Consider the following 20745-nt stretch of genomic DNA (forward strand, 5'->3'; position numbering starts at 1 on the left):
AAAACATTGATGTATCCGTGGAAAACCATATCTTAATATTATTGAGGCATAATTTTTGGTAACAGTCACTATAAAATATAAAGTATGCCTATGTCGTAAACTATGATAAAACATGACACAAAATCTGATAATCAGTTTTTAAACTGTTCCTGCTTTAACGTTCAAGTTTAGTGCTGCACAGCTCCCTATGCATTTTTCAATAAAGTTTTTTTGGGGAAAAAGGGAGGGGCGGGAATAAGCTGCGAACCGTCACTTCCGCAAAATATTCATACATTTTCCGCCAGCTCCAACACCGCGCCACCGAAGAGATAAACAACTGCTTAAACGCTTCTCGACGCTGAAAGTTCTTTGTTCGTTCTCAGCGTTAGCTAAAAGCTTAAGCACCGCGATGGCTGATAAGATGAATATGTCTCTGGACGACATTATCAAGCTGAACAAGAAAGGAGGCAGCGGCCGAGGAGGAAGATCATCCGGGTCGGGTGGAAGTTCAGGTTGGGCCGGTGGATCGTCGAGGCCAGTGCGGAGTCGACAGAATAACTTCAACCGTGAGAGAAACAACAGATCCACACCGTACACCAGGGTATGAAAGAGAAGCAGTTGACATGGAGATAAAAGAAAAAGTAACGTGGCCAGGTGCTATAATGCGTTCGGTCGTGGTCTCATGATGATGGACTTTAATTGACGGTGTAGTTAGGTGAAAGATATTTATTCTGCCCCCTGAATTGCTTTAAATGTCTACACTGAGTTTTCTGGGTGTTCTTCAGCGGCGGGCCGTTTGCACCATCATCATGCTTCAACTTTCTTGAGCGGCACTGACCAAAAACAGTTTTAAAGAAACGTGTCCCCGAGTGAGACTTGGAAGGATATTCCTTTACCAAGATGGCTGCCGTGCGTGGTACTCTTTTCAGCAGAAGTGGTCAGGCGAGGAGAATCAGCTACGGGCCACTTGCCAAGTGTGCCCGAACTTCCAAGCGATTTTATTTTAAGTATGAAAAGAATTTGAAGCATTAAGAATTTAGTATTCTCAATGATATGTGGTGGAGCAAGAGTAAGTAGGATCTTGAATCTCAAAATGGCTAGCCAGAAAATGCCGCTTTCTCAACTCTGTTGTTTTCTAAGGACTTAAACGGTTTTCATCGACTCCATCACCACCTCAATGGGAAAGAAGATTCTTTTTTTTCTGTCCCTGAAGAAAGACAAATATCCCTTTTCCGATGGATTTACTGTGGAAAGCCTGAATGATGCGCCTGACCTGATTCCCAAGCTGTTTATAGGGAGTAACTACCACACTGGGTATACTCCGAGTGGTTAGCTTACTTGGCCTATATCTGCTGGACTTGTGATTGGTTCTTTCTAGAGCCCGACCGATACAGGTTTATTTGGGGCCGGGGCCGATGCCGATTTTAGGGAGCAAAAAATTCTGATATCGGTAAATGCGCGGATAATCTTTACAAATAGATAGATACTTATGGTTAAGCCAGCTAGCTAATGTAGCCAACGAGTATGATGAGCATCAGTGACACGAAGGTTGTCACAGGCGAGTAAAAGATGGGGACCATGTTAATTTACTTTCCAGCATTGCATGGGACACTCAACAGTCTGAATCCACCACCACACCGTTATCTGCTGAACTGCACGATGAATGGGAAGAGATGCTCTGATGCCTGCTTTTCAATCTACTACATTACTGACTGTAGCTGGCTAGCTACCTCACTAGCTTAGCAAACAGATGTGATAAGCATGAGTGACATGACGGTTGTCAAGGAAAGGGTTATTTTAGAGTTATATTAAAAAGGGAAAATAGCTAAGCTGTGATGCGTACTCGCTAGATGTGCTGCAGACAGCACTGAGTTTGTTGTAAAAAGTGGAGTTGGAGCACGCATCTTTCTCCGCATTGTGTTCTGTTAAACGTTTTCATATAGGCACATATTGGAAAACATATACAACGATACCAGTGTATCTGTGATGGGCAAATAGCATCCGATTAAAATCGGCCAACCAATGAATCGGTCGGGCTCTAATTCTTTGTATAGTCGTCTAAAGCAAGGCTTCTTTATAGCATTCAGATATGACAAATGCTTTTCTATGAAATGCACCCCTCACCTATGTTTGAATTTGTGGTCCAGTAACATTTCTGTAGTAACCTGAACATACGTTACTTTTGTTGCTCTTCACAGCCCAGAGAGTTACCAGACAAATGGCAGCATGACATGTTTGAGGAGCATGTTAGTGGACGCCAAGTACAAAGTGCTGGGGCTGAAAGAAGTGTAGAAAATAGTGGCAAGCTGCTGGTTTCCAATCTGGACTTTGGCGTCTCTGACTCAGATATCAAGGTAATTCACTAAACCCTGTTCATTTACTTCACTAGTGTCAGTGTTTTGTGAACATGACTGATGTTCCTACTTTTCTTTCCAGGAGCTGTTTGCAGAGTTTGGGGCATTGAAAAAGGCGTCTGTACACTATGACCGGTCCGGTCGCAGTAAAGGAACAGCAGATGTTCACTTTGAAAATATGGCAGATGCACTAAAAGCCATGAAGCACTATAATGGTGTCCCACTTGATGGTGAGGATTCAGTTGTCATGGTTCTCATTGCAATGGTATTGTCGTACTTTGGGTGCTTCTTTAGATGCACCTCAAGTGCTCTCCCATGTTTAAACATTCATCTTTTTGAAATATTTTAGGACGCCCCATGAAAATCCAGCAAGTGACGTCAGAGGTCAATGCACATAGTAGACAATCCACACAAAGGTAAGTCATGTAAAATGGGATATTTACTCTGAATGCAGGAAGGAGTTTGGGAAGGTTGATGATTGTGAATTATGGGGAAACCATAGACAAACACTTCTGCGCTGACCTTGCTTTACTGACAGTTGCAATATACAAGTGGCTGGAGATTATTAGATCGATTTACTGCAAACATAACATCTAATCTAAAAATGCCTCATCTTTTTGGTGTTTTTGCAGTTCAAACAGAGGGTTTGACAGGAGCAGGCTCGGTCAACCCAAGACTGAAAGGAGGGAACGGGGTGAAAAGAGGCAAGGTGGCGGCAGTGGAGGTTTCAGAGGTCGTGGAAGAGGGGGTGGGAACAGACCCCAACTTTCTGCAGAAGAGTTGGATGCCCAGTTGGACGCTTACAATGCCAAGGTATGTACCCACATAGAATAAAATATTTTTTATTTTAAACTTTGACCATACTGTCCACATGTATTAATAATTTATTAATGTTTCTCCTGTTTTAGTTTCAGATGGACACCAGTTAGAAGCACTCAGAGAGGATGCTGCTCCTGTCCCTTTTTTAAAATTTTGGACATTCATTTAAAAAAAAAAAAAAAATCAGGTAAATCTGATATGGTGGATCAGACTTGATTACACTCGTGTTTTGAAGCCATTTTATTGTATGGACCATTGTATTCTTCTGATTTTTGTAGCCATGTTTTTTGGGTCAGTTTTACGTTTTGAGGATTTTTCTCTCAGGCCAGCGGCTCCTGTGCTTTTTTTTCCCCAAATGTATGGACAATTACCTTAAACCTGCAAAATATTTTATTTTATCTTTTTTTAATCATGTAAACCTGATTCAGTGGTATGACAGGCTGTTTAATATGCTGTTAAAATGTTAATGCACATCAATTCAGTTATTACTGTATACTTGACATGATGAACATATTTCAGGGTTCAAGTGTTACAAGGGTTTTGTACATAAATACATTATATTGAATCAACTGTCCAGTGTTTGTTTATTTAGAAAATTCCCTTCCTGGGACACAGTGATTTTACCAGTGACACTGAAAACGTTTTTAAAAATGAATAAAAACTAAATGTGACCAAATGATAACAGAATTGTGCTATAGTTTTGCTATACTCTATATTCCTTTATACTGTCTGTCGGTCAGGCCCTCTTTTGATATTCTGATGTCTTACGCGTTGAAAACATGTACTTCTAAAGCCCAATTTGCAGTGAGACTGTTTTGCCTTTATGGTGTCCATAAGTGACAGTTAACGGCATAATGCTAAATAATCAAGCTAAAACATACTGGGGCACAAGTAAAGAAATGTAATGTCAGTTACACAGCCATATATATCTTAAGCTTGTTAACATTAGTCACTATTAGCTGCAGGTCATGCCAAGTAAGGCTGTATCAACAAAAGTTACCTGATCTCTGAAAATGAACAAGTTTTCAAACAGATGCCTGACCGACATTAGACATTTATTTTGGATTTTAGTTATAGGTATCCTGGCGGCCTAATTGGGTCAAATGTTAGTGAGAACAACAAATAATTGAGGACAAAAAGAAAATCTGTGTTTATCCCTCGCATGAGGGTGATTGCAAAAAAAAAAAAAAAAAAAAAATCAACACAAACCATGAACGAAACGTGATTTTCGATGGCGCACGGAACAAAACGTCACCTGCGTGCAGCGTGCGCGGACCTGTTTCCGGGAAACGTTGCGCGGGCAGCGCACGGGGCGGCGCCGTTCCCTTGTTCGCCATACTTGCACAGGAGCGCAAAGCAACGAACGCACTTACTGCAAAGGCACCTGAAATCACTACTGCATTTAATATAAAGGTAAGTCTCCTAAGATTGATGGTCAGGTAATAGCACCATATCTAGAGTAACCCTAACCGGCGCACGCCACTGAAACTCTCTTGATTTCTCTGCTTGCCTCCGTCAGCTGATGATAAGTTGTCAGGCTAATGTTAGCCACCGGCTCTGGTTAGCTTGGCTGAATTGTTCCCAGCGAACCAGCTAGCCACTTGTCTCTCTCTTCAGTCCCACCCTGTGTGAGAGGGTCGGCGCCAAGAAAAGTTCAGACCCATTGTTTAGTATAAATCCATTTAATCGCTCAGGCACGCTCACTTTTGTAGCTAACAGTGCGCTGCCGCTACCCTGGCTTGCTGTCAAAAGCAGTATGTTAGCCGGTTTTCTGAAAAGATGCCAGTCTACCATGGTACCGTTAGCTATTTCCCACAGTCATGACTGTAAGTAACTGTTTTACCGCTATGGTAGCTGCGGTTAGCCTCTTGACAGCAATCTTGACTTGAGGACAATACATATTTTCAGTAGCATTTCCAAGAGGCCATAATCATGTCATCGCGGCGTATTCCTTTACAGGAAACATTGGTTAGTTAGTTACACTGATTTCTGGAAGCTGTGATTTTGATGTGCCAGAAACAGATAAGTTAGACCTTTGTCACATTGGGCAAACATGATATTTCCTCATGGACTGTTGTTTACATATTTTCCCTATAATTCTGTGAACTTGACGAGTATTCATGAAAGAGACTGGGCAGGTATTGCTGTTGCCCTGCAGTTTGTTATTGTTTAATACTAAAACAGATTTACTCAGAAGAACCCCAGGCAGACAGAAGAGGTGCACTTCAGGGAGACACCGAGTCAGTCAGTCCAGCCTCCTGTGCACTCCGTCTGTCTTAGTGAATATGAACTTCCTAGCTTCCTGTCTTGTTCAGTTAGCAGTTTGCTCGCCAAAGGCGGCTTCCTCTCTTCCAGCTGGGTGGGGTGGGCCTGTCACATTGGATTCGGGTGCAATCCTGAAATGTCATACTGTTGATGTTTTGTGTGACAGCACTTCCTAAGGCCTCTTGTATTACTTTCGGTCAACTACCTCTTAAGTCTTGTCCCTTTGAACCTTTTGAACTGTAGAAACAAAGCACACATGATGAGTCAGAATAGGATGAGCAAGAAGAGCAAGATCAAGTGGTGTAAATCAAAGAAAACATAATGAATCATAAACATCTCTCATTAAGACTACGGTACTGCCACTTATCCATGTACAGTTAGCCTTTCCACCTGATTTTTTTTTTTTTTTTTTTTAACCACAGTGACAGACCGTTTAATGCCAGCAGTTACATAATGCATTCACTCTGAATCCCCCCTCCTCACCCCATCCCCCACCCGCCAGCACTTCTCCTGTCATTACAAACACCCTTGATCTAAATTTTGGCTCTTGCGGACATGTTGAATTTAGTTATGCACAACAGTGGAGTGCATTTTGAGATCAAAGGAATGTTCAATATAGAGTCTGGACTCCTTTGCTGCACTGTTTTGTTATATGATCCATCTTCCACTGGGCCTACACAGTTATTCCATACAGGTTGACATTTGAAGTCAAATTCTCATTATCCAGAAGTACAAGGGAACATGCCATATATATAACTGTATGTACATATTTATCAGAAAAGCATGGCTTAGATTATCATTTAAAGGGAGATTTGATCATAGACAACCTGTGCAACCAGCTAAGGTTAAATTTGAGCATAAAAACATTTTACTGATGCTTTCCAAGCCCTGAATTATCACTTGTTAAAGGTTCCTTCAGGTGGGAAAATTTGTGCGTATAGTGGAGGAATACTAAGGTACAAAAGGGGGAAATTTTGAGCAGCTTTTTGGCCCCTGCTCAGGCATGTTTATGACTACAGACTAAAGCTACTCATTCGGTAGAGTTCGCTCCTTTGCTGCTTAAAGACATTCCTCTAATGACTGCTAGTTTGGGCAGGTCAGAGAAGAGACCTGGGAAAAGGTATGCCCATTGAATCTCACTTCAAACCCAACGGGGGATCGGTATCTGGTCGCTACAGTTTACTTAGCATTGTGTTTGAGGGTGGCTGCAAAAAGCATTTAAATCCCTCAGTGGTTACTGTAATGTAAACTGATCGCAAATAGGTATTAAAGCATTATTAGTGGCTGGGTACTGTAGGGATTTGGTCTTCCAGTCGACTGGTTGATTTGTTGCTCGAAATTCTCATTGGTTGGACAATCACCAGTGTCACTTTCATAAGCTGAAAAGCACTACATCAATAGACTTCCAGGATTAATCCATTATTTTTGGTTGTGGGAGGGACAGACTGCCTGTGGAAAAAAAAAGGGGGGGGGTTAGGGTGTTGTGAAAACAGCCCCCTCGTTTTCACAATTTTGTACTCTCCCAACCTAATGAAGACCGCTAGGTCTAACTTATTTAACATTTACTGAACGTTTACTCTGAGTCGGCTGCAAACTCATTTAAACCATGTCAAAGAAGTCGTTGGTGTGGCTGCATATTGTTAATATGGATGACCAAAAGGTCGAGTGTAATCTTTGCAAACAGCAGTTTTCAAATCACAGCTCAACAACCAACATGCCACATCATCCAAAAATGGTAGGCTGCCTTGTCTGCATTAGGATGCTCAGTCAACTTTCACTTGAGGCTTTGAGTGTATATTCCTCAATAGTTCTTGTGCTGGGATCACCCGTTGATATAGTTCTATTTTCGGAACTCATATGAATATGGGCAGGTGCACGCTGGTCGGCTCTGAGTCTGTCGTTATCATTTCAGTATAAAATAATTAGGTTAAAAAAATGTTTAATATGCTGCAAACACTAGGTTTTTATGTTTATTTATAAATCAGTTAGGCTAATAAGGCTACCAGGTAGCATGCATTCAGTGCACTGTGGCCCATTTAGTTATTCTAGAGATAATATGCAGTTTTTTTGTTTGTTTTTTTCCCCCTCCGCGACCAATCGAACTAAGAGTAGGTACGATTTTGGTCGAAAACAGATGCAGATTTGTTTTATATCGATCGAGTAATCGATTAATTGGCTAAGGGTTTCTGGTGTATGTCCAATATCTTCTGGTGTATCTGGTCTCTGCAGAGTCATTGCAACTGCCAAAAAAGAGTTTACACCCTTGATTAATTCTCCTGGTTTTTCCACATTACTGGCAATTAGTATTTTACACAGAATCACCCTTGAGTTTCCTCCTGGAGTAGCAGAGCTCAAAATGTTGCTATAAGTATTTACAGTATTAGAATTGCTGCACTTACATGATTAACAATAATCATTAAGATGTTGCAGGAGAATGTAATACTGAGGGGAATGGACAAAAATCATAATGATTCAGATGTGCATTGTGCATTGCTTGTGCCTCAACCAGTGATCCGGGGCCTCTTGCGCCTGGTTAGAGCTGTGGGGGGGGTGGCCTTAATGTGATCGTAAGTCTTTTGGCATAAACAGTGCTCTTCCTGCTTTTGTTACTCGTTATGTTTCTGCAGGGGAATTTTTTCCAACACCAACCTCCTTAAGAAGAGATGACCATACCATAGGGAAATGCAGAATGAACAAACAAGCTTTGCTGCCATCAAAATTAAACTCAAAGCCCGCTGTCTTTGCATTAATGTTAATTTTCAGATCATTTTTCTTTGAGTCTTCCTTTCTTCATCCCTTCCTTTCTTGTATGGCTTCCTTAGCTGGTGCTTTATGTGCACGAGAATAATCTGTACTGAAGATTGTTCTTCACAAAATGGCATTTTCCAGGCTGAAGATCTCATAGGCACATCTCTGGAAAAAGAGAAATACACACCATTAGTTTGAAAGCAGTGTGATATGAGCTTGTTGCATGGAAGGAGCAGTAGCCTCTCTACAAGGTATTGATAGTGAAACACCTAACTTTGAAATTGATTAAATTTTTTTGAATTTTTTTTTAACATCCCTTTGGGGTAATCTTCCCCATGCCATAGAACATAGTCCTTTTTCTCTGACCTAAACAATGTCTGGACCTGTGAAGCCCCCCACACACACACACACACACACACCCAAAGGGATAGGCTTTGTATCATGTGATGCATGACGCCTCATTCGTGACTCTCCTGGTGGTGAAGTTATTTCAGAGAAATGTGATCAGATGATATCACACAGCAGAGTTAGGTCATCACCAGCAGCGTCAAGAGAAATGCTGCTGCTGCTGCTGCTGCTGCTGCTGCGTTATCAGTACAACCTAACAAAGCAGCTACAGATCCAGGAGGCTGGACACTTTGCCATCAGCCTGCCTCGCTGGTATGATTGTTGTGGTCATCTGTTTGTCCAGTGATTTACAACCTTTCCCCCCAAGAGGCAAGTGTCTATTAGGGAGTACAAGATGAATTCACTGCATGCTGTGCGTTTGAAAATTTATTTTTTTATTCCTCTTTTTCTTCCTCAACCCTGCCTGCTAAAATTCCCTCCCCTTATGCCATTAATGCCCACTGTTTTTCCTCCCCCTGCACCCGATCTGTCTCCAGACATGGCTGAGGATGAGGTGACTCCGGAGCAGCTAGCAGCCATCGCCGCTGAAAATGAGGAGCCAGAGCCAGTGAACTACAAGGCACCAGCTCAAAAGACTGTGAAAGAGATCCACGAGCTGGATAAGGATGATGAGAGCCTACGCAAATATAAGGAAGCCCTGCTTGGCTCTGGGGTCACTGAGGCTGGTAATGGTGTGTGTGAGTGTGTATATTTGAGAGAGAGGGAAAACATGAGAAAGTAAGAAACAGGAAATTAGTGGTTGTGAAATCAATAGCTGGCTCACTTTAAGTCGCATAGGTGCATAAATTCTAAATTAATTTGTCTGTATAAAACTTTCTCTGCTTTGCTTAGTGTCACGAGGCTGCAGCCGGTTTGGGGGTTGTTCATAGAAAACAATAGGGGTGGCAGTTTAGTTAGTAGTTTTGGCCTTTAGCCTTATGAAGTGGCATAGATTGGGCTTTGAGGTATCAGTTGCATTTATAGTGCTGTGTAATCTAATAAATCAGAGTGGGGCTGAACGATTTGGGGAAAATGTAATTGTAATTTTTCTGACTCTGAGATTATTTTCTATAGATTAAGCTTGATTCTTGATATTGATTGCTACTGCTGGTAAGTCTCATCTTCCAGTGTTTTGATATCAGACAACACTTATTTAAGTTAAAAGAGTCCTCCACTGATTCAGCATTGCATTCCCCACAATGCAATTCGACTGCCGACAGTTTGGAGATCTGGGTGTGGTTGCTTCACAGCCCTGAATATTGGTGGTCCAGATTCAGAGGTTTTAAGGTGATTAAGCTTAAAGCAATGACATGATGTGCTTACAAGAACAAGTTTAACTGAGAGATTCCAACAGCTCTGTCCCCCAGCTGTGTGTCACACAGCTACTCAGCTGCATCACCTTGACCATTACTGTAGACAAAGACTTGCCAGTCTGTTAGTCTTTTATGAACAGTTAAAAGAGACAACCAACACTTGCAACAGCCAAGATTTCCCTAATTCTACACAGAAATCATGTCAATTAGCCAAAGCTGAGTAAATCTGCTGGAGATGATTTGCGTTATGGTTAGACAACATCAGTCGGCACCATCTTAACCGTCCTAACCCCTACAGCTTATTAACACACAGTCAGTCATGTAAGTTGTAATATTAAGCACAGCTCTCACGATTTGCAAATTGCACTCTCAAGACTGTTGTAGCTAGAGTTTGGGAGGCAAACTAGTTCAAGGCTTGTCAAATAATTGTGTATTGATATTGGTTTTTGTATGGCCTTTTCAGATCATGTCATAGGCTAGATCAAACTGCCAGAGGGAGTTGTGTTTCTTCAGTCAACATACATTCAAATTAACCTGCAACCCAATATTTTTTAGTATGTTGAACCCCTGATTATCAGTATTCCGTCTCTCAGTGAAGATAAAACCTTGCTTCTATGGGACTGCGAATAAACTGAAATCTAATTAATGCAGAGTCTGTCCCAACTACAGCAGAGTTGTTCTGATTTCAGCTCTCCTGAGCCCTCGCACTTGGACACCTGCTTTGTTAAAGGACACGCGTCATGTGCAGGCATGTGCAAATGTTTGGAGCCTGGTCTAAATTGTCTACGTGCGTCTACACAAGTGTTGTCACACCCAATACCTCTACATTAATTGCACACACAAACACACGTTTGAGTGCCATCCTGGTGTTACGATTTCTCGAGTTAATAGCAGTTTACATAAAATGACTTTAAGGAAAAAATAAGTCTTGTCTGCAAAAATCTACATGGTAACAAAATGCAGTGTGTAAAATTTCACGTCTGGGAAAGCATGTCTGAGAACATCTTGGTTGTCTGCATTGAACCATCTGTTTCTTTGATCCTGTCTCAGATCCCAGTGCTCCCAATGTCCAGGTGACCCGAATGACTCTAATCTGTGAAAGCGCCCCAAACCCCCTGGTCCTGGACCTGCAAGGTGAGTCCCTGTTCGGGCTGCTGTATGCATCAGAAATAGAAAAAAAATCCTTGTTTGCTTTACTTTACTTAAATATTTGCCCTCAGATCATTTTGACAGATAGTGGATATATCAAACTAAAAGAGATCACAAACAGCTTTTGATGGATCCAAAACTTCCTAGTCGAACTGAGACTTGAGGCCAAGTGGAATGGCCAAAATCGACAGCATGTCATTCCAGCACATGCTCCACACACCATTTCAACACCGAAATGTTTTCTTCCTGCTTATTCAACTCGTTTCCCAAAACGCCAGTAACTATATTTGTCCCAGTCAAATATAGCATCACTATTGACCTCAGCACAGAGTCTGCTTAGTTTTATTTTCATCTTGCACTACTTAGAGATCAGTCTAAAAAGGTTTGAATCTGATCTGAGCATGCTGCATATGATTCACTGATTGCCTACAGAGTTATACAGGAGGTGTATAAACTGAGTTCTTTTTTTCTGTTTAGCTGATAGCTGCAAAAATGTACTTACAATAATCCCAGTGACGATCTAGCAGCTAAGACCTCCGCCTCTGGAGCTGCTCCTGCCCCAGCTGGCCTAGATTTGATTCCATCCAGAACATTCTGTCCTGTGTCTCCCTTCCCCTGCATCACTCCTGATTCTTCATCTTTTTCAGCTTAAAATAATGACTACCCACACAGTGAATACAATTTAAACAGTTCAGAATTTGAGTGATTGTGGGTTTTTGAATGTTCCTGAGAGTAATTTTATCCCAATAAAGTCCCAAATATCCCGTAATGATGATGATATTCAGCTATAAAACTATACTACAAAAAGTAATTTAAAAACAAGCTGCGTAATTAAAATGTTTCTAAGATACTGTAGTATTATTGTGAGGATTGAATTGATGTTGGACAAGAGACCTGCAGAGGTGGAAAGATGTAAACACTTTTTCTTCAAAGAAGTAATGACCTGCTGTTTCTTTTTCTGCCTCAGTACACCCACTCTGTCTTATGTTCTACTTGGCACGCAAGTTTGGAAGCTACAGTACATAACTGATACTTAAACATCAGTAGAAATAAAAATGTCACCCAAGTTCAAATATTGAGCAAGGAGCAGTTGTTTATAATCTGAATGAATACTATACACAAGTTGTAGCAGTTGTCAGGCTTCTGCTTGTCCAGTTCTGACAATTCTAACCAGATAGTTCCTTGGCTATCACAAAGTAGGATGAAACTGAAACTAGGTTCCTGCAGTCAGAATGCAGATTAAAATGACCCAGTATCTGAAAATGTTTCTGACTTTCTGGATTTGTCCTTTAAAGGTGCAGTTCCACTAATTTAAAAAAAACAAAAAAAAGCAAAACGAAACAGCGGCCGACCGGGATTGGTCCCGGTATGCCCGATGGCCAGTCCGACTATGAAGGTTTGTGTTGTACCTCGGTGGTGCGCGCACATAGTTTGCTGGCAGATTGAATATCAATAGGTGATAAAAATCTATCTCACGTAATCTTAGCTAGTTAAATCTACCTTTCTCTTTCTTCTCTTTCCTTTTCTCTTTTTTATCTCTCTTTACAATCGCCTCGGCCGGGTGTCGCCACGTATCTCCCCTTCCCGTTATCATTGTTACAAATTAAAAGCCCTTTGCAGAGTTTTGTAATTGTGACTTCATGACATTGCAGCAGCGGCAATAATTTAGTGGAAACAGTGATGCATCTTTGTTTTGTGAAGTTGCAGTAAAAGCCTGCTGAGGATAAGTCCTACAAACTTAGTCAGTGAGTTAGATCAGTTCCAGTGAAGGAATCAATGCAGCTTCTGTATAAAAACCCATCTGATGTTGGATTATTATGAAACTCACGCACCAGTTTAAGAGAAGTAGCCACAGTAAGAGGACAACACATTCCGGCTCAGTTAATGTGATGAAAGCTTACGCTCAAGTCAAGAGCCTGTGTTTAGAGGTCTGGGGACAACAGAGCAGTGACTCTAAACATGGTGGCCTGCACCCAGAGGACTGCTAGATAATTATAGAGGCCTGTGGATTTATTCAATAGAAAGAAAACTCAGGCTTATAAATGTATTATTATAATGTGTATAGTATCATGTATTTATTTTTGTTATTGTAAATACTAAATAGTTTAAATCCGTAGGCATTCGCCGATAGTGTTAGTGGAAATGTTTCAGCACAGAGGTTTAGGGAGTTGAAGGCGGGCATGGAGGGAGAGATGTGAGGCAAAGTTGTTGCATGAGGTGAAAGGGACAGGGGCATGCAGATGTCCTAAAAACATTGGGAAGTTAATTATTTCAGTTTGACTGCTCATTTGGCCCATGTATAAAGGCCGGTTTTCAGACCAACTTTAGCCCCGTGTGAAAAAACGCAGCCCCGTTATTCATTCAAATGGAGCCAGTTCATTGACACAGCAAGGGTGTGAAGGTCGGTTCTGGCAGAACAATGCGGGGTCGTCTGGCTAAAAAGTTGAACCAGGCTCAATTCTTGCTGCAACGCATTAACAATGTCTGTCAGCATGGTGCTGCACTGGCCAAATTACTTAAAACCTCAATGCCATATTTCTCCTGTTTACGTTGCAATTGTCGTAGTTGCCACTGCGATAACTTTCTAGTTATAAAATCCTATGTGTGAGTATTACTAACTGCTGTGCAGTGTTTTGCCGTCTGCTAACCCTTTTAAGCATCTGTTACTCACTGTGGACTGGAGCATATTTCCATGTCTCACCAGTAAAACAACACACCCCACAGACGCAGCCCCTTGCGCTGTTTTAACACAGGGCTGTTTTTGGTCTGAATCCCCCCTAACGCGTCCAGCAGTTCCAGCAGCAGCAGTGCCTGTGACACAGCTTATGGAGACATTTATACTACTTTAAAACCCTCAGCGCCAGATTACCACAATTTATGTCAAAAATTACACTTCTTCTCAGAAGCATAACTCAGTCAAATCTGAACACAACACATTTTTTATTATTTTTAGATTCAGCGTGACTTACTCTGTCTGACGATATTGTTTCCAATAAATTACTAAACGTCCATAAATCCCCATAGAAATTATAGAAAAAAACTGAATCCAGTAATCCAGTGATAGTTGTCTGTACGTCCATGGGTATACTGCAAACAGGAACTGCTAGTTGCTAGATTTGTATACTTTTAGTTGTGCCAGTTTGCCAAATTGTAAACAAACAGAGGCCAAAAGAAAATTGCGCTCAAGTTGTAACCCACAGCTAACTGTCTTGGCTCCGAGGCAATATATGCATGTATATTGTTACTATAGTGAGGCGTTGCGTGGGCGGCGCACTCGTCTTCATATTGTTTGAATGGAGGCCCACATTGTCACACTATGAAAACCCCTTTGAATATGCACCCTGTGACACAGGAAATGCTTTTTAAGGGGTCACAAGCTAACAAAAAAACAAACAAACATTGGGACTACTTTTATAGGGTGATAAATTAAGGAGATTAAGGTAAATATGAAAGCTAGAAAGGCACTTGTTGTGTATGTGCATGCAGCAGCGGAAGTTTGTGTGTGTGAGTGTGTGCAGGTGAGCAGGTATACATATACAGTATGTGCTTGGTTAAAGGGGCACTCTGACATTTTGGAAAATCTGTTAGGTGGTCATTTTACACAGAGTCTGATGAGAAGATGGACATTAATGTTTCACAAAATGTTGCAGGTTGCCAGAGCCGCGCAATATTAATGTTTCACGTCATGATCTTGAACAAGAAATATTGATTATAGTACGTTGTAGTCAATCCTAATTGACTCCGGAAAAAACGACTAAAGATAGAGCATCAGGTAAAACCCTGTTGGTTTTGAGAATGATTTAACACGTAATATTACAAATACCAGGTTGAAAAGCTTACTATTTTTGATTTTATTTATCAGATTACTGTGTGTTTGTTTGCCTGGGTTTCTATGGTGATAAAGCCCAGTTACACTCACACACTTACAGTAGACGAGAGCTCTCACATGAACGTTCTTCACATCAGTGACGTTCGCCACACATTGTTGATAAAATGATGATATTAAAACATCACTCAGCCCAAGTGTTCCTTTAAAGCAGTTTGTGTTACTTAATGACGAGGGATTTCCTGTTGCTAATAACTGGCAGTTCATTCATCTCTGTGATAATGTTTCCCAAGTAAACCAAGGATGGATAAAGAGCTTTTTTATCTTTATGCTCAGCGTTAAGGAGTTAAATGGCAAAAAAAACTAACAAAATATTGACTTGGTATTGCTGCATTTTATCTGGAGTTCTCCTAATGATAGCATCACTGTGACTATCGACAATGAAGATAATATCGATGCCCGTGCTTTTGTTGTCTGTGGAGATTCACAGTCATCCTGGTCATGGTATTTCTTAGTGCTATACGAAGGCAGCTGGACTTGCTTGAGGTTCTTGAAGACGTTCCATCTGTCATCAGAATAACTTTTTCAGCTTTTTTTTTTTTTCCTTTTTTGCTTTCTAACAGGAGACCTGGAAGCCTTTAAGAAGCAGGCCTTTGTTCTGAAGGAGGGAGTTGAATACAAAATAAAGATCAGCTTTAAGGTGAGGGCTGCTGTAGCTGCTGTTATAAACAGGCAATAGCTGTTTGCATGGAATAGGAGTATTTGTCCTTGTTATTTGCTGCCATTATGAAAATGTCTCTGTCCCAATACATCAGTCAGAGTTGATTCAATTTAACAGTAATAATAATGTTTTCAGATCTCTGATATTTGGGTCAATGAACAGAAGTCAAAGTCAATATGTGTCTTTTTCAAAAAATTCTAGCACATAATCCACTTGTTAGCAAATTGCTGTTTTAATGTTGGAGGCACAATTGGTAATATGGCCATGACATTACAGTTTGTAATACATGTAAAGTACAGCAAAGAGACCCTAAATTTAACTTGATGCTTTGAGACCGAACGCTTTTATACGAATAAAGGGACGATATTTCCCACAGTAAACTGTAGCTGAGTCTGGAATGAGCCCCATGACAAAAACGTAGAGGCAGCAGTTGCAAAAGCTCTGCAAGTAGTATCCCAGTCCTTATGCAGATTTTAAGACCATTAGAAGACAATTAAGCGATCATACTACATTAAAAAATCCCAGGAAGTATCCAGTCTCATCATATAATCCCGCTCTGCTCACAGCAAATATTTTTCTGGAGCAGGAGTCGAGTGGTAGAGAAAAAAGAAAATTCACCGTTTAGTTATTTTGTGACAGCTCAATGAAAGAAACGGATGAAATACAAATCAGGATACTAGTTGAATATTTTTTTTCAATCTCAGTTATAATTCATGGACATTTTTTTCTCAAGTCTTTCTAAATTTCTTCTGGTTATTACCAAAATGTAGAACGTGCCATTTTGGGATGTGTCTTTAACAGTGTTTGTGTCTCCTCAGGTGAACAGAGAGATTGTTTCAGGTCTGAAGTATGTGCAGCAGACATACAGGAAAGGAATGAAGAGTGAGTGAACAATTTCTCTTGACCCTTTTGAAATTAGCTCAATATTTAGCAAATCATTACCTTTTTTTTGCTGCAATGTCTGGAAATTAGCTCTGGCCAAATGGTTGCCCAGTTAAATATTGAGTATCAGTTGACCACCTGGAAATAATGGAAACAACTTCTCATTAAAGTCCAGCTACAATCTACTGTTCTGTCCTTGGCTGGTGGTGACACGGACTAAATGCCAGACACAGAAACAGTCGGACTTTGAACAACAACCAACATTAGCTTTCTAGCTAATGTCTCTACAAGCATGGACACCTGTCTTATGTTGCACTTTGGCTTGCTGAATGAGCTACCAAAGAAACAGGGTGTGCTACCAGTCTCAGTTTTGCAGGCTAGTTAGCTGATTATTAGCTGTAGCACATTGAACAGCTTAAAAACCTCCCTGCAAATGTCAACATCAGTCAGTTTAGATGCTAAATTTGTCATTTCCTCATTTCTGACCCTTTAGATCTGCCTTTTAATTATCAAAAAATACTTGCAATATTTTGTCAGATCCTTTTGATGTGATTTTCGTCTTTACTGCAAAAAGTCACAGGTTAAACATGGAAATTAAATTTAAAAAATCAGTGAAACACAAATCTATAAGAAGGAAATTTTGAGTTGAGATGTCAGGGACTCAGCACATGGGTTCAGAAAAATGAAGATATACTGAGAACACTCACCAAGCACTGTATTAGGAGCACCTGTACACCTGCTTATTCATCCTATCAGCCAATCATGTTGCAGCAGCGCAGTGCATAAAATCCTGCAGATACAGATCAGGAGCTTCAGTTAATGTTCACATCGAGCATCAGAATGGCGTGATTATTGGCGCCAGACAGGCTGGTTTTCCAACAAAGTAGTCTCTAGAGCTTCTTCAGAATGGTGCCAAAAACAAAAAACATCCAGTGAGCAGCAGCTCTGTGGATGGAGACGCTTGTTGATGAGAAAGGTCAGAGGAGAACAGCCAGACTGGTTGGAGCTGACAAATCTGCAGAGATGATGTGATGCAATCTTGTGGAATCCAGGCCACGAAGAACTGACACTGTTTTGAGAGCAAAAGGAGGAGCTACCCAGTATTAGTGTGGTGTTCCTAATAAAGTGCTCGCTGAGTGGATAGAGTGTAAGGATATAATGTACACCATCCGTTACACCTCTGGAACACATTATGTTCATGCTTATGAATCATTTTTTAGCAAATGAGTATTAAAATGAGTTGCTGTGACTTTGTTAGCTCTCACTCAGTAAGGTAACTATAATATCTGCACTCGCAAAGTCCTAAAACCTTTTTATAAATCAATTTTATTCTTAAATGAATTCAAAGAAATAAACCAAACCAAAAAAAACCTTGGAAAAAATATAGGTTTGTGTTTTCACCGCACTTGTAAAATGTTGGTGCACAATAAGCAAGGCTGAAAACTGGCCCATGGTTCAAACTAAGCACTGACCCCTGGTGTACACAAAAGCAGTTTCTTAACGTCCTTTTTCATCTGTTAACAGTCGATACATCAGACTACATGGTGGGCAGTTACGGGCCTCGTCCCGCTGAATATGACTTCCTGACCACGATGGAGGAGGCTCCTAAAGGCGTGCTGGCCCGTGGCAACTATGTCATCAAATCCAAGTTTACTGACGACGACAAGCACGACCACCTGTCCTGGGAGTGGAACCTCAACATCAAGAAAGACTGGAAAGACTAAAAGAGGCCTTTGTGTTTGGGAGGTCGAGGGAATCAAAATCCCTCAGCCCCGTGCGTTCCTCAGCCGCTCCTCTCATCCCCACCCTGTGTCCGCCATTTCTGCCTTCTTTGTTTTTACTTTGTCGTGCATTTCATTGCTCTCATGCCTTAGTTCCCACTTCGCTGTCCTAACACCCCGGCGTCCTTCCAGCCTCTCTGTCAGCATTGGTAGCAGCAGCAGTAGCAGCAACCCCCCCCACCCCACCCAGTCCGTCCAACATGTCCCTACCTGCCCGAAGTTTCATTGGTCGCACACGAGCCACCACTGCTCACCAACCTACCATCCTCCCTCAGTCCAACCAACCCCCCACCCCCCCAATGAGCTGTGCCACGTAGCACCTTACTCTTTCACACCCGAGCCCTTTTCTTTTTTCCCCTTTTTTTGCTGCTTGAAGAGATTAACCCCACCTTCCAACTTTCCAGAATGGTGTCTTCCTCTCAGTATCAAGTACATGTGGAAAAGCAACTGTACAATCAACTTTTGTTTGCCTTTTTTATATAATTGTATCAATGGTTGTGTAATGTGACTGTATTCACATCACTGTTAATCAGCTGTTGTGTTCATAGCAGGCCCCACCACATCCACCTGCCCCCCTTGCTACATTCAGCATTCCTTTGCTTGACTACTTGCTTGCTGTCTTTTGATATAATTACCAGTACCTGCCTTGTAAAAACAATTCATTCAGAGCTGCTCTTCAGCGCCTCCCTCTCTTCCCTAAATGTGTTCACCCACTCCCCTTTAGAGGGGGACTGGGGCCAAAGTGAACAAGGGAGTCAAAAGTATAAGGATAAAAAAAAAAAAGAAAAAAAAAAGCTGCCTTATGTATCGACTAATGTCTAAGCTTACTCATGTCTGTTTAGCATGCCTTGTGTGTACGAGCAGCGCTTTCTATCAAGTATTCTGTATATCAAGGGCTTACTCTCGCTACCAACTAATCTGTAGCCCTGTTGTAGGGGAGACTGTTTATACAGGTTACTCAGATACAGCTCTGCACACACCCACTGCCCCCCCAAAAAAAAATAAACCAACCTTGTAATTGGAGGGGACTGAATGTCAAGAATCAGAGAATCGAAACCAAACCCAGTGAAAATCATTATTGGCACTCTTGTTCCTTTTAGCCATGAGGCCTTAGCACTAACTATGATCATGTGGAGATAAACAGCGACCAACATTACTAATTTAGACTTTTTTTTATTTCTTGTTCCTCCTTTGCCTTAATGTACATCATTCCCCTACAAAGCCACCCCCCACCCCCCCCACCCCGCTTGTTCAGATAGCTTCATAACTCGTAGCCCACAGTCAGGAGATCCCAAGTGTGGAGTAGTACCAGAGAAAGCACAGAAGGAGGCTGAGCCAGGCACCGTCTGCTGCTGCCGGAGACCTCGACGGTGTCTGGCCTCACCCACAGACAGACACTGGCAGTGAAGGGAAAAATACTGACCAGGCCTTCAGCCTTTTTACCCAGTGGCCCTCTCCGAAAGAGACCTCAGTGACATGAAGGGTCAAGCGACACTACTAGAGAAACACGTGCTCAATATTTTATCAGGGAGCAGAGTTTTAAAACACAACTGACCGGTCACATTAAATTGAAATCAACTTGTACTGTACCAGAACATATGGATGTAATACTTTTTTTTTTTTTCTTCTGATAATGATAACTGTGTATTCCTGCTCCATACATTCCTTCACATTGTACAGTTTCTATGAAAACGCTGGCATGCTGGTGGGGTTGTATATTCTATCATCATTTGTGATTGCTCTTCTCGGTCAATAAAGATTTTGCTCAACTTGGCCTCGAACATTGTGATGTTTTGCAGATAAGTAGAGCTGATTTAACCCTTGCCAAATACTGTGTATTTTTTCACTGTAGTTTTACAGTTTATTTAAGTGTGTGTAATTGTGTTGATAAGGGGAGATTTCAGCAGTTTCACGCATACAAATAATTTAATTCTTGATGAGGAGTACTGCTCATACTGCTTATGGAGGTGCAATACTTAATTGGAGTCTTGCATACATATATTGTTTTTAAAACATTTAACAATTTCTAGTCATTCATACAGGAAATCACTTATTTTCACTTTTGCGGCTACATTTTGATTTAAACGCATTTTACACACGTTGCCTCAAATTTGAGATACATTTAACATGGAAACTGTTTTAATCAGAGCAGTCGGAGCCAGGAAGGTTAAAGCTGAGGGCGTCTGGCTTGAGCTTAAAAGAGTAACCCAGATGTAGTATCACACTCCTAAAACATTATAAGACTCACAATGGCAAGCAGCACCACCACTTGTTAAAACCCAGTGCTTACATTATCCAAACTGCAACTCAACCACCAGCAGTTCATTCAAGAGATTCAAGCCTACTATGCCAGTAGCAGCTAATGTAGCCTCCGGCAGAGATGAGAGCAGGCGACAGGGGTCGTGTAAGTTCGCCCCTTTCTAACTCCACACCACCAGATTTTCTACTTTTCAAACTTGTGGTCTTCAGACCAAACTGCTGCTGACTCAATTGACATCACTTGAGGCAATTTATGAAAGCA

The 20745-nt window shown here is 41.3% G+C and overlaps 2 protein-coding genes across 4 annotated transcripts; both read left to right on the plus strand.

Annotated features, from left to right (window-relative positions):
* Positions 1-237: 237 nt before the first annotated feature.
* Positions 238-3831, plus strand: LOC120799613 (THO complex subunit 4-like). The gene is made up of 6 exons (XM_040144835.1): positions 238-580; positions 2178-2333; positions 2416-2563; positions 2683-2749; positions 2966-3146; positions 3242-3831. The coding sequence occupies exons 1-6, from the start codon at positions 389-391 to the stop codon at positions 3260-3262; spliced, it is 765 nt and encodes a 254-aa protein (XP_040000769.1). The 5' UTR covers positions 238-388; the 3' UTR covers positions 3263-3831.
* A 589-nt stretch (positions 3832-4420) lies between these two features.
* On the plus strand, positions 4421-19993 carry LOC120800445 (rho GDP-dissociation inhibitor 1-like). Of its 3 annotated transcripts, none has more exons than XM_040146550.1 (6): positions 4421-4565; positions 9050-9250; positions 10916-10999; positions 15464-15540; positions 16380-16443; positions 17968-19993. In XM_040146550.1, the coding sequence occupies exons 2-6, from the start codon at positions 9052-9054 to the stop codon at positions 18165-18167; spliced, it is 624 nt and encodes a 207-aa protein (XP_040002484.1). In that variant the 5' UTR covers positions 4421-4565; positions 9050-9051; the 3' UTR covers positions 18168-19993. The 3 variants fall into 3 exon arrangements, with proteins under 3 accessions (XP_040002484.1, XP_040002485.1, XP_040002486.1); XM_040146551.1 differs by having other exon boundaries at positions 9050-9244; XM_040146552.1 differs by having other exon boundaries at positions 9050-9238.
* Positions 19994-20745: the final 752 nt, after the last annotated feature.

This window comes from Xiphias gladius, chromosome 15, assembly GCF_016859285.1.
Source record: "Xiphias gladius isolate SHS-SW01 ecotype Sanya breed wild chromosome 15, ASM1685928v1, whole genome shotgun sequence".
In the NCBI taxonomy this organism is placed as follows: Eukaryota; Metazoa; Chordata; class Actinopteri; order Istiophoriformes; family Xiphiidae; genus Xiphias; species Xiphias gladius.